The sequence below is a fragment of the Lagopus muta genome, chromosome 2, assembly GCF_023343835.1.
Source record: "Lagopus muta isolate bLagMut1 chromosome 2, bLagMut1 primary, whole genome shotgun sequence".
NCBI classification, from domain to species: domain Eukaryota; kingdom Metazoa; phylum Chordata; class Aves; order Galliformes; family Phasianidae; genus Lagopus; species Lagopus muta.
The window spans coordinates 90592798-90606837 of record NC_064434.1 but is presented as its reverse complement, the minus strand read 5'-3'; the positions used below and the strand labels follow the sequence as shown (position 1 = coordinate 90606837).

General features: G+C 34.6%; 1 protein-coding gene across 4 annotated transcripts in view; it reads right to left on the bottom strand.

Moving 5' to 3' along the window:
* SPATA17 (spermatogenesis associated 17) overlaps positions 1-14040 on the bottom strand; it is a 97545-nt gene that overhangs the window by 79963 nt on the left and 3542 nt on the right. For 3 of the 4 annotated variants that reach the window (XR_007375038.1, XM_048935914.1, XM_048935915.1), the window contains exons 2-4: positions 12302-12391; positions 9866-9947; positions 4654-4704 (exon numbers count right to left, since the gene is read on the bottom strand). Coding sequence is in view for 3 of the 4 variants with exons in the window: in XM_048935914.1 (XP_048791871.1) it covers positions 4654-4704; positions 9866-9947; positions 12302-12391 (223 nt within the window). In the remaining variant the exon portion in view is untranslated. The remainder of the gene's footprint in view (positions 1-4653; positions 4705-9865; positions 9948-12301; positions 12392-14040) is intronic. The other variant, XM_048935917.1, reaches the window with a different exon arrangement.

The following is a 14040-nucleotide window of genomic DNA, read 5'->3' as shown; positions in this document are numbered from 1 at the left end:
GAAGAGGCAGAAAGAGAATCACAAACTGTGCTTGATTTGGGAAAGAAAGCAAGGGGGGAAAAGGCTGCCACTTGCTCAAATCACAAATCAGACTCTGCTCAGAGTGACTTCAAGTTTGGGCAGAGCTCTTAGGAAATAGGCAGAACTGTCTCTACTCCTTCCAGCTCCTTTGCAGTCGAACTGTGTATCTCTAACTGTGGTAACAAAAGTTACTGTAATTTTGCAACTGCCACCACTTTCTGTGTGAAAACAATAATGTACTGGAACCATCTATATGAAGATTAATTAACAACTGCATAATTTTAAACATTGCCTCTGGTATCATTCTTCAAGCACAAAACTACTGTTTAAGGTAAAAACAGGCATTTAATCTAACCTGATAACACCTAGTGGTACAGTTATTATTATCTCTTTGTGTAAGATATAGTAAGTATGATAAGAAAGCTTGCAGTAAGTCTGTGAGTGATATGTCACAAAAAAGTAAAATGATTCACTAAAGGTATGAGGAATAATATTTACTTTTAGAGTTAGCATTCCCTGTGTGCACCACCATGCTTTTCCTCTCTTCTTAAATGAGACTCAAAACTAATATAAGAAGTTGGTGTTTTCTTTTACCTATGTGTTGTTTCTTTGTTTTTAATAAATAAATAATAAGAGTTCAATCTCTAGACATTGATAGAAATAAATGTCATGTAATCAGCTGAACACAGGAGCAAGAAAGGTTCACCCGAAACATGCTTTCTTTGCACAAAATTGTAGTAAATTTCATAGTCTTTACAACTCCCTTTCTCATACACAAGTGCATCAGGTTAAAAAGGGATATAGGAAGAGGAAAGCATGAGCATGCCTTCAGAGATGTGGGATTAAGCAAAATCCTTTGCATGTGAATAAGGATCTTAGCTTTATTTCTCTGTTTGGCTTCAATATTTCTCAACAAGAGTAACTTGGCTCCCATATAGCTGTGTGCTCATTAATGCAGGATTATGGTCCCTCTGAAACTATTTCTGACAGTCTTCACCTTCCAGCTATAAATGCAGAACTAGATATTTGTTGGTTAAAGGATCAAAACCCAAAAAGAGTAAAATTGCATAAACCTATAATTAACTCCAATAGGCTCAGTGTACCAATTAAACATCACATTCTGACTTTATTTACACCACTTCCTGTCTAGAATGGCCTCACTGAATGAATCATAGGAAACAAACACTGCATTATATCACAGATTATTTTATGCTGCACAAATTGCTCCGAAAATTATGCCTCCTACCTATTGCCATGGAAACTACAACAGTTACAAAAAGCACAATAAAACTATTTGATAGAGCAAATTCACAGCTACAAAACACATTTTTTCAACATAATCACTATCATTAACTAAGTGTTTTCACCAGCAATGAACAAGAGCCTGCGTGTAATGAACAAGAGCCTGCGTGCTGTGCTTGTTAATATTTGCTTGGCCATTTGGTAAGCAGCTTTTGTGTCACATCACTATCACCACTGCTGAGACTCAGTATCCACCAATTCATTGTGCTCACAGCCACTGCTGTTTGGTCTCCATAAATGTTTGGCAAGCATTGATGAATGTCAATGGATGCCATTTTTTCCACATGGAGTAATTCAATTCCACTTATTTGGCTTCATATGCACTTCCATGTCAGACGCCATTTTGTCAGGCTGCCCCTTGGCTGCCATCTTGCGGCAACAAAACGTAATGAAATACTGGTAGGAAGGCTCAACTGCTACTGCCATACCACCAACATCCACCTCTGCTGTCGTGGGCTAACATAATAAAATTACTTTAGGAGTAGCACTTGTTGATTTCTACTTCACTAATTATATGTGTCAGAAATCAGAAGACTGAAGCCTAATCTCTTTGGAAAAGAGCACTTTACACAGCTATGTTAATGAGGCTCTTGTAACGTGAACATTCTAAATGTATGCTTAATAAATGCTAAATAATGGGCAAGTGTTATTTTGGTAGTAATGTGACATCATAATTTGGTGCCTTTGTCTTGCACCTTTTTGGTCTGATGAAACACAGGCAGTGTGGGCAACATGTTCCAAACAATGACGCCATCATAGCAGCTTTGAAACAGTGGCTCACCTCATCCAGTGCAGATTTTTATGAGCATGGGGTGCAGGCTCTTGTTCATCACTAGCAAATATACAAACCTAATGGTGGTAACTGTTGAAAAATAATTTTGTAGCCAAGAATTTGTGCTATCAAACTGTGTTACTGTGCTATTTGTACCTGTTGTCATTTCCAGGGAAATAAACAAGAGGCATTATTTTCGGAGTGACTTATAATGTATTACAACTATATTTCTTTATAATTCCAAGGTGAATGTTTGAAAATTTCTTGGAAAAAAAGAGGCAAGTGTGTATGCCCTTCAAAGTAATTAGCAAGTTTCAACAGTGATTGGTACAAAACAATTATTGTCATTGATCAGCACTGAACAGATAATTTTAAACAAAGTCATTGTGTGCTCAGCAGATTACAGCTTGTTAACGGGCAAGTTCTAAATGACCTCTTAAGCTAGTCAAATCAATGATGCATATTCCTCATTAAGTAACATCAAAATGTAAGTGGTCTTATAAATAACGTTTATTTTAAGCACTAAAACAAATGGCAAAACCTTGATATATCAAAAGCCATCTGCTCATGGAAATATTTTTTTTTCCCAGGGATTATTTTTGCAGCTGAAAATTTATAGCATCTTAAATCTTTTAGGAGGGAGAATCATGTTGCAAAGTAGTGCTCAAAAGTAAAATTAATTAAAACAAGTTCTTTCTTTTAACTCACAAGGATGAAACTGACAGTTCTGGTTACAAGTAAATGCAATACAGGGAGACAGAGATGTAACTGACTTCAAAACTGTGAGCATGTGTAATAATTCTAATATCAAAATCAAAAATGTCTTTTCGACCAGTGAATGGAAACCAAAATAAATCATTTAATAATATTACAAAGCAAAAGTTAACCATCTAATACAAAAAATATACACAGTTAATGCTATATTTTCAAAACACTGAGGCATTTTAATTGTGAATCCAGTCCATTATGTGTGAACGCAAGGCACTGTTGGCTTAGGAAATTTGAATTCTGGCCATACAATTTCCTTGATCAAACTCAACAGGCCTTAGTTGCTGTTGTTCTGTATTTCTGTTAGCTTTTCAATAACCAGATAATGGCAAAAAAACACATTCAGTGTTTCAGAATTGTAGTATTTTAAATCTGCTCTGTAGATATGGCTGCAAAAGATAAAGAGAGGTGAGAACTGGATTCTGATATTTGCAGTGAAATAATGGTCTGTTCTCTTGTTTTCTACTGATTTAAATTTCCATTAAAGAAAAGGACGACTGAAAAAATGCTACTTTGAAGATTTATATCACCTAATGATTCAACATTATATTTCCATTACAAATGAATGAGAACACATTCAATTTCAAAAATGAAAGACCAAATGCAAAACACTAGTTGACTAGAATATGTAATTACCTTTGAAATTTGGTCTTCAAGTGCCTTCCAAAAGTACACAGCTAACTTTTGAGAGAGGACTTACACCATATTTTTTCCCACTGATTTTAACTGCATGAATACATAGCATTTACCCTCTATAGAATAATTGCAAGCCAGCTAACTAAAGAATAAACTAAAGCAAATTAGTGCATTTTTGAACAATTAGATTGCTGTAAAACATCTTTAGCTTTCTAAAATACACTAAATGAAAGATTCTTGTGCTTTTGGGAGAAACACCACCAACTCAAAAACCTAATGGGAATCTAATGACTCAGCTTTTGATTCTGACTTATCTGGGAGTCTTTCTACTTCATAAGAATCTCCCTGGCTTACTCTCCAAACCCATCATATCCCTTCGTTTGGTAGAATCCAAAATGTAATATGCCTTGCCTGGTCTTGCCTAGGCCTTTAAAGTAAAGCACATTTTGTTGTTTTTTCCCCCAGTATGAAAGAAGTAAAGGAGGCAAAAAGATTTCATCTCAAGGATTATCTCATGTCCTTACTCCTTACCTTGTTTGCTTTATTTGTTCAAATACAGTTCCAGAGTCCAGGAAAAAAAAATGCTAATTTTAGTTTAATATATTTTGCAGCTTTCCCATGACAACTGTATATTTATTAAACTTCAAGGACTGTTTACTCACTTCTTCATCAATCACAAATCACTCAAAATATCATCAATGAGATCAGAGCAGCTCTAACCTATGCCTGGCAGTGAACTCATCCAGTACAAAGTAACTCTTCTGACATTTAATGCATCATTTGTAGAATAGTAATGAAAGAAGCACAGCTACTTTAATGAACATTAAACTTCTATTGTTTGTCAGAATTTTAAGTAAATGTCTACATTTGTAAGAATACTCCCAAACAAAGTGTTTGTTTTATCATCATATATGGTAAGGTACAATGAACATTTAATGGGGCAAGGCACACACAAATATCTTCAATTCAGCTACAGTTTTCAAATATAACTCAGGCTACTGAGAGTAACTTTAATTTTTAACTACGTACTATTTCCCACTGTTGCCATCAGCATATCAATCAAGTGTATATTATTCTGGTTTGCTCATTTTATTAAAAGCAAATTCGGAGCACAATTGACTTTTCATTTGTTTAACAAGTGAAGAAATATTTACCCTGACAGCCATTTCATTGTAGAAATTCATCTTCATAATAAAATATGCTGTCTGTGAATCAAGGAAAAAAAAGATGGCATATATTTCAGTTAACACAAAGACAGTGCTCCTATTTTTACATATAAAAGATAAGAATCTTTATACATAATACATAATAAGAGTCCCAGGCTTAGAGAGAATAAAATCAAACTTTGTATTGAAGAGATAGGCTTCCTAATACATAATGCAGGCTTAACCAGAAAAATCTATGGTAGTCAAACTAGGAGCTAATGGAGATATATGATCATAAAATGCTCTCCGCTGAGTTTGATAATCAATGGTGCTCTACTGAGAGTAGAATAACAAAGCAGAAATATTCACAAGTGCTGGTGACACATAGTATTGTATGATTTATTCACTGGGGTTCTTTTAGCCAAAACTCACAGAAACATAAAAGGAATTCATATTTCAAGACGTCTGGTTTAATGAAAAATTCAAAGAAATGCTGTCTTCAGTCGAAATCGTTCAAGGATACGGATGCAGTGATGGAGCAAAATTGTACCTTCCAACCATCTGTACTAAATGTTATGTACTTAGCTGTCTCCCGAGTAATCCTTGGGAATTTTGTTTCATTTAATATTCATTTTAACATCATAAAATCATAAATACAATGATACCATGTTACAGTGAATCCCCTGATATAGAAAACATTTCCTGAAGTCCTGGTTTCCTTCCAATAAAGTAGAATTCCTTTCATAGTGAACGAATCCCCTATTATACTAAGCAATCACTTGGCAGCATAGGTTATTTTAATGGATACATCACTTTAAACTAAGCTTTCACATCTGTTCCGCCCTCTAATTACAAATGCAAAATGAACATAATTCACAATTGTATCATAAAAAGTAAAATATAAGTACTTTGAATGCAAGAGTATGTCCTTTATTTAGCACAACATGCAGCTTTTATGTTTTTCTCATGTTTTAGACACAAATCAAAGGCAAAAGTGCTTTCCCCTGATATTGTGATTTTCTCTCCCATGGCAAACAGGAATTCACTATAAAAGGGTTTCACCGTCATTAGTGTTATTTGAATTGCCTAGTCTGATCCAAAGCAAATTGTCTGTGGAGAGCAGCAGGACTGGATTATTTATCAACAGTCTGGGCAATTAAGAAACAGTTGGCTGCAATATGTTATTTACAAATGAACACAATGATGCTACTTCATTTTAAATTCTCTTTCTTCATTACATTAAGCAAGGCATAATTCCTGCAGTTTAATTAAGGTGCATTTTAAATGCTCGCTTTAATATCATACCAATCTACTAGTAATAGATACAGGAGTAAATATATTTCCTAAATGAAAGAAAAATGCAAAACTGCTAAATCTAAAAAAAAAACGTTTCCCTTATATATGTATAAGCATATACACAAGAACATTGATGTATATTTTATATATTTGAGGGATTCACAGTTCCAAATGTATGAATTAGAATAAATAGCAGGCCCTATATTCACTTTTCTCTATGTAACTACTTTCTAAGTGCTGCTAACTGTAGATATCTAAGCATGTTCTTAAACTCTTCAATTAAATTGGTATAAGTTTGCTTTTCAGCTCATCTTTTCTTTCTTTGGAAGAGAATATAAGAGTTGCAGTACCACCAAATAGCTTAAATATGATAAAGGGTTTCTCTCCATCAGTGATATAATTAACCAATCTCACACTTTTTTGTTTTCCTCACACTTGAAGGCCTTGAGCGCTTTGGTTTGAATGATTCCAGTTCACTGCAGAACCTAAATTATCATCAGTGTGCTCTTTATGTCACTGGTAGTGACTTTCCCTTTCCCCCTGAACTTAGAGAAGTACTGAAGAGCTTTGCAAAAGCACCTTCCTATGACAGTCTATTTACAGTCAGCTAGACTGCAAATACACACCTTACACAGACATGACAAATCTGTACCTTATGCTACCACTACTCAACAAAATCAGTCATAACAGGACAGGAATTACACATTCCTGCTTTTACTCACCGCTGCTCTAAATCACAAGTCAGTCAAATGGAGAAGTGCTCATATCACTTCATTGCACAGTTTGCTTCTCTTGTGATGTCTGATCTAATCTTGATTAGAATACGACACAGTAAACTCTGCTTTCACAAGTGACAGATAATGTGTTCATCCCTTTTCACAAAACATAAGCATTATTTCGTGCTTCAATTCAAGTCTGTATTTACATACTTCCTAGTAAACAAAATATTATCTTTGAATCCAAGGTCCTCTCTTATCCAGAAGACACCTGCTTATGTCTACTTTTCTCATGCTTAAGTGCAATTTCCTGCATTTCTGTTTATGATCATTGCCTCTCATCATATCATTGGACACCAATTCCAAAGCTACATTTTCATGCTGACTCTCTGAGAAAAACTATCTCGCTATCCCATCCACATGAACCACCACCACCATTTCCACTACGTAGTCTTTGTATCTATCCTTGAGGTTTATGAACAGATCTCCCTAATAGTTTACTGTAAAGGCTATGATTGCAAAATTGAATCCTTTTGTGTGTAAACTGCTGTGCTACGCTTAATCTTTCTCCTTTTTTACTATTTAAAAACACGCTGGGGGATCACTTACAAATATTTTCTGATTGTGATTAGCGTTTTCATTGCATTTATACAGATAATGCGAGGTGACAATTTCAAAGAACCAGAATTGTGGTTGCAAACAGACATAGAGAAGAAAAATCATTTGGTCTGAGTCAATATACTTTTTTAATAGAAGAAATAAACGTTTGACTAATTCCTGTTAATCTGGGAATTCAAAACTGGCTACTGAGTTGAAGCTAAACTATTTAAGATGGTTTCAAACTATGTACCATAAAAAACTTTTTACATATACATATTCTTCCAAAGGGAGCTGAAAACAAGCCCATCATGTATACCAACTTCATTTAATAACGAAATGTTAGAATTCCATTTGCCTCAATAGGCGATTTCTTGTCTTTGGGAAGTACCATAAAATGGAGCACAGAGATATAGACTGATTCTTGTTTTGGTGTTTGCCTCGTTTGAAAACTCATCCTTTCCTGCAGGTACTTAAAGACTTTCAAAACCTAGTACTACCAATCTAACAAAGGCATTAAGAAACTTCTAGTAGCTCAGTTCTTAATCTAAACTTTTTAAGAAAGAAACATTTTTACCAAAGCTGCTATAATTAGAATATAGAAAGCTCCATAGCTTTGGTCACATAAACACTATAAATAGATTTTTATTAAGTTAATGAATGTTAAAAATCAACAGAAGAGGCACTAGAGGAATAACAAATGAAATACTAGTAGTGATGCACATATGGACAGCCAATCTGATGAGCCTCAGCCTTTGTTATTTTCCGCATCAGTACCACTCACATTTCACAATTTTGAATATAATCATTAAAATGATTTACTATCTATGAATCATGGGTATTTTGTGCATATGGTTTCCCTTGTTTGCTGGCAGCAGATACCAATACAGTCATTATCAGCAGAGAAATTTTGAAGTGACCAAATTTTTTTTGTGTTTAAGAAACAATCACGTCAAACATATTACCACACATTTCATTATCGTGAGTCATTACAACTACTGTTAGCAAGAGTTCAGAGTGAACATCAAGTGATGTTTTAACTGAAAAATTGCATTTAACTGCTGATAAGATTTTTGTTTCATTTTAAAATTTTCCAAATTCACCCAGTTACTGAGTGTGCAAAAATAAGGGTGAATACAGGGAATGAACTTGAACTTTGTGTCTAAATACAGTTTGAGAACAGACAACATAGAATATAGCAGACTAAAGGGACAAAATTATCTGCTACTTGTGTAGTTTTCAGGTTGGCTTCCAATCAGGCTGGGCTATTCAGTCCTCTCCAAAAAGTCAGGAAGCACAAATGGAGGCATTTGAGGGAAATTATGGTTTTCTATGCTGATTGCTCTATATCGCTCACTGTCATGATTCTGTTTCTCTAAACTTCTGGCTAATATTGGACGAATGCCAGAAACTGGATGGATTTGTTGTATAATTTTGAATATGTTTTAAGTGGGTGTGCTTAAGGCTTTGTCATAGATTACAGCACAGAAACCAAACTTCCCTAAATTCAAGGACAACATTCAGTGAAGTTTTTTTTTAAATTATTATTATTTTTCAATTTATTTTAAAGCAGAATCCAGTCCAACTACACAGCTATCTAGCCTTAAATTAATTAAATTAGCCTTTACTTAATTCAATTAACAATAATAGAAGTGTTTTGGAAGATGGACTGAGAATCACAGCCTGGAAGGATGATATAATTAAGTTAAGCCAGGTAAGCTGGCTTAAATTTTACCGGAAGAGGTAAAATTTTAATTAAATGACTGATAATTGTAGGGGAGGAATAGAGAAGTTCTAGGCACACAAGTCTGCAAGCATAAAAACATAGTTTAGTAGGAGGCATGGACATTAGCCTTTAAGATATGAGTTATAATGCCTCAGCTTTTTCCTTCTGCTTTACTTGTCAGTTTTGACTAAATACAACTATTAAAAATATCCATCAATAATAAGTGACTAACAAGCCAAAATTACTGTAAAATATTCACACAAATTGACAAATTACAGAAGTTAACTACACATTAAAAACTTTACTATTTTAAGTTAAAGATAAATTAGCTCCTTCTTAATCTCCTAAACCTGCTAAAAAGGTTTCAGCTTGTATGCTGTCATATATTTTTGCCATCTTCCTCTCTTTCAAGGGAATTAGATTGACTGTGATCCACTGTGTGCCTTAAGGCAAAACCTCAAATACTTCAAGGTTCATTAAGTAAGAAATTTAAGCCACTAAAATATAGAACAGTGCTATGTAGAGATATGAGTTTATATTATTTTCAGAATTAGAGTTTCTACCAGCAAGAACAAACAAACAAAAAATCATCTTGAAACACTCCAGTCCTGCCATTAGCATCATGCAGGCAGGCTTCTACATGAGCAGATCTCATTGCTAGATTGGGAATTGATACTCCAGAGCTGCAAACACTTTAGAACTAACCTGACTATCATGAACAGGCTTACAAAAATGTATGGTGTTTTTCATTATAGTAACTGTTAAGTACATAACTGCATGCATCAAGAATCAAAGTTTCAGCTCCTAAATTTCAAGGCAAGGAAATGAATTACTCTGTACTTTTTCCATAAATATGCAAACAAGATTTATAAACCCGGTTTTCTACCTTAATCATTTTTCTGAAGTATCTTCTGCTTTGATAACCTCTCCACCATTTCTGTATAGAAATCGCCATTTTGGTCAGATATCTAAAATTAAACATATTTAACAATATGTTATTTTGAAAGATTACAACTGCAAATGCATTAATTCCTAATATTAAAAATAATGCATAGTGCTTTACCTATACATACTTCAAACTGAAGGCCACTGCAGACCTACTTCATACATATTTGTGCATGACTGCAGGCAAACATATATATATGTGCACGCACATGCTTTACACACTTTTCAACTTATATACATACATTCACACACATTCACTTTACTTTTGGAAAAAATCTGTTACTGCAATCTCCCATATGTATAAACACATATACTACTTCCATTATCATTACAAAAGATTTGTGAACTGGTTGTAAGAATGTAATTTGCAAGACAGCTGGTTCCGTGAGCTTTTTTAACCAACATATCTAACCACTTCAGAACCTGTACTGGGGACCTTTTGTACTACTTACCTATGAACATCTAACACAGAAACCACTCAGTACAGCTACAGTCACTTATTGGAGGTAGGCCTTCCCAGTACATGATCCAAAGCATGGGGGTAATTCAGGAGGGTTAATCAAAACGCTCACAACTGAATATATTGAAATTGTGCTCCTAAGTCCATCCATCTTCAGAAAGAGGGCATTCACTGAGCAGGATCACTCTGTACACAGAGGCAGAGTAAATCCTCTTCTCCACTTACTGATTTACTTTTACTTACATGCTCATAACAATTACGCTGCTTTTTCTTATGTTACAAAAGCCATATGTGCCATTAGGTAGTACAGATGTGTGTTTAGAAGAGCATTTTCCTATAGAATACATCAGTAGAGACACTTGAGTTTTCACTTTCTTCTGCACCATGCTGTTGTCACTCATCTTAGAAAGAGAGGGGCACCAACTACTCTTGTCTGTCTTTGGAGGGGCTTTTGACATGGATGGTACAGCTGATATTCTGTGAAGGGCCAAAATACCTTGTTTCCCTGCTAAATACATGCATATGATGGCTGCATCCTGTGACAACACACATGACAATGGACAACAGATTACTAGTGGTTTGTTGTTGTTGTTTTTTTTTAAATAAGTGCAAATAATGGCTGTTCTTGGGAAAAATATTGGTCTTTAAGTGATTAATGCTATTCAGCCTAACAGTAATTTAGGATTGACATAATATGTCTGGGTGATACATAATAATTTGTGATAAGTAAGGGATCAAACTGAAATATCTAATAACCCCCACCCCTCACAGTCTTAAGCTTTATAAGGATAGTGAAATTCAAGTAAATGAGTTGGACCAATTGGGCTTACATCCATGAAAAATGGAGCAGTCTCCTGGGAGAGGAATCAACAACACTTCCAAAAAACTTATCTAAATGTCATATATGGCATTTTACAGACCAAAGTAATTGTTTATGATTTCTGTTTTACAAATGGAGAAAAATATGTAATGAAACAATTCAAAAAATGACTTGGCCAAATTGAGCAGTGGAATTTAATTTTCTACAATATGAATTCAGTCACCAAATGCTCACTAGGCAATTTTTTTAAGGTCCACAGTAACTGAGAGATGAAAAGTCACTGCAAAAAGCATATCTGAGGAACATCCTCATCTCCCCATTCACACCAAGATCTCATAATTAATACTTCCTATCTAGGACCTATTAGTATAGTGTTGGTGGGACTGCTAATTCTATTCTAAAAGTTTGATTATTAATTGGTATCAAAACAAATTGAAGTTAGTCACAGATAACGGGAAAGACTGGCAAATGCGTCCTGATGTGTAGTCATCACAAATGGGTCTCTGTAGCATGTGTATCCAAAACAATTATTATAACCTTTTCAATATGTGAGGTTGAGAAGTGAGTACTACTTGCAGTGGTGGGGCAGGTGACAGAAATAGGACCCAAGGCAATGGCATGGAGACGTGTCCAGGTAGGGCCAGGTTGGGGATCAATTAGGAAACGGTTCTTCACCAGAAGGTGATGGGCATGGATCAGGCTGCCCAGTGGTCATGGCCCCGAGCTTCCAGAGATCAAGGACCACTTGGACAGTGCCCTCAGACATAGGGTTAGAATTTCAGGCGGTGCTATGTGGAACCAGGAGTTGGACTTGATGATCCTTGTGAATCCCTTCCAACTTGGAGCATTCTATGATTCTATTTCTGAAGATGGACTGTTTCTGTGCTACTTATTAGCTGCATATGAGAATCTTGACATTTTAATCACATTTGTTCTGAAAATCAAAAATTTTTAGAGTAGAGCATACGTTTTATTCATTTGATAGATTTTTTACTTTTAAAAACATTCTCATTTTATTAAAATCAAGAAATACCATGAGAAATTTTAGAAAGAAATTCAGAAATGAAACACAGATTAAAATATGTCTAACACACTACCTCAGATAGGCTCGGACTCTGCATCCTCGAAACCAGCTCTGAATTTTGACAGCAGCTTTGTACACTGTTTTTCTGTCTTCATCCACAGATCTGATAATATAAGGAGTAGTTAGTTATAGTAATCATAGAAAATATAAGAAGTAATAATACTCGTTAACATAACAATTCACTACCAAAACAGAAAATTCTTTCTAATTATTCCTTATTGTAGCTTGTGATCTTTTTCACTGGATTTTTGCATCCACAACTACAATTATATTTCCACACACTTCAATATTACTGCAGAAAAAAATAATTTAGTTTAGCTGTATAACATCAAGATAACAGAGTTAAGTCTCTGGAAGAGAATTAGCGACTCAGTGATAGGCTGTACCCAATTTTAAAGATTTTAAAATCAGTACAGAAAGAAGACTAAATAAAATCGACATATAAAAAAAAAAGAACTTTATTAGGTTTGGAATATAATGGAAAAACAGAAGAAACTGCGTTAGATCAATGCACGAATGAGCCCAAATTATGCTACAACTTAGTACAGGATTAAAATGATTTTAAAAGGATGTAAAAACTAAACATCACTGTACGCTACTGCAACCTTAAAGCATTAGAACATCTAGATGACATAAGATTTGCAAGAGTGCAAGCCTTATTCTCATACAGTACTGAATACCCATGTTATATTATGGGCCTCCTCAGTTGTAGCTGAAAAATACAGATAACTCTTTATTAATAATTAGGCCTGAAATATTACAAAGCCCCCACAGCTGTGTATGAAATTGGGTAGCTACAGAGATATTAAATAAATTAACTACAGTCAATGTCATCATTGTAAATACTGAGTGTTTATTAAGGATAAAAATTTTATTAAGGAGATCTAATTTTAATACATTTTTTTATGAACAATACTAGAAGTTTTATTTGTATATTGCCTGAACAATGATAGAATCCATGGTGACAGATATCTTGTCACAGACTTTTTTAATGAATATGAGCTTATATTACAGTACAAATGCAGACGATTTAGACCTTTTAGCTGCTATCTTAGGAAGGAATTAAAAAAAGAGAAATACTGAAAAGAGGAATAAATGACTAAGAAAAGGTGAAAGACTAATATAAGAGAAAAATATTCATAGGAAAGAAATTAGATGCAGAAATTTCCAAATTTTGGAAGGCTTGTAATATCAGGATATGAAATCTGAATGTAGCCTAATAGGAAAAGGAAGCCAGGAGTTAGAAACAAATCGTGTAAGTAATTTGGACAGATTCCAAAGAGATGATCATGGGGATCTTTTTACACAGAATTATAGTACTCAATGCAACAGCTTATTGAGTCTTGACAGGACTTTGCACAATGGGAATTCAAAGATGTGGATTTTGGAGATAATGTAAAAATGAAATTGGTGTGTGCTGCAGGCCAGAAAGGAGGGAGCAAAAGGAAACGAAGTAGAAAACATGCTGGGACTGCAGCATTGACTAGTGTAGATGCTAAAGGAACTGATGATGAAGTGAGGATATAGAGAAAGAATTTGTTTTTAAGTTACTTGAGAAGAAAGGTGATCTACAGAGATACTGGTCAGGCAGATGAAGATGCAAGGTAGACTTGGGTGGAGAACTGATGACCTTGAAGTGATCTTCAAGAACTATTACCTGTTGAAGACTTATGTTACATTAGGTAGTGCAAGCGAAAAGCATGTGCAGAAATGGGGCGAGAAACACAAGCAAAAGGGCCTCATCATAAAGTT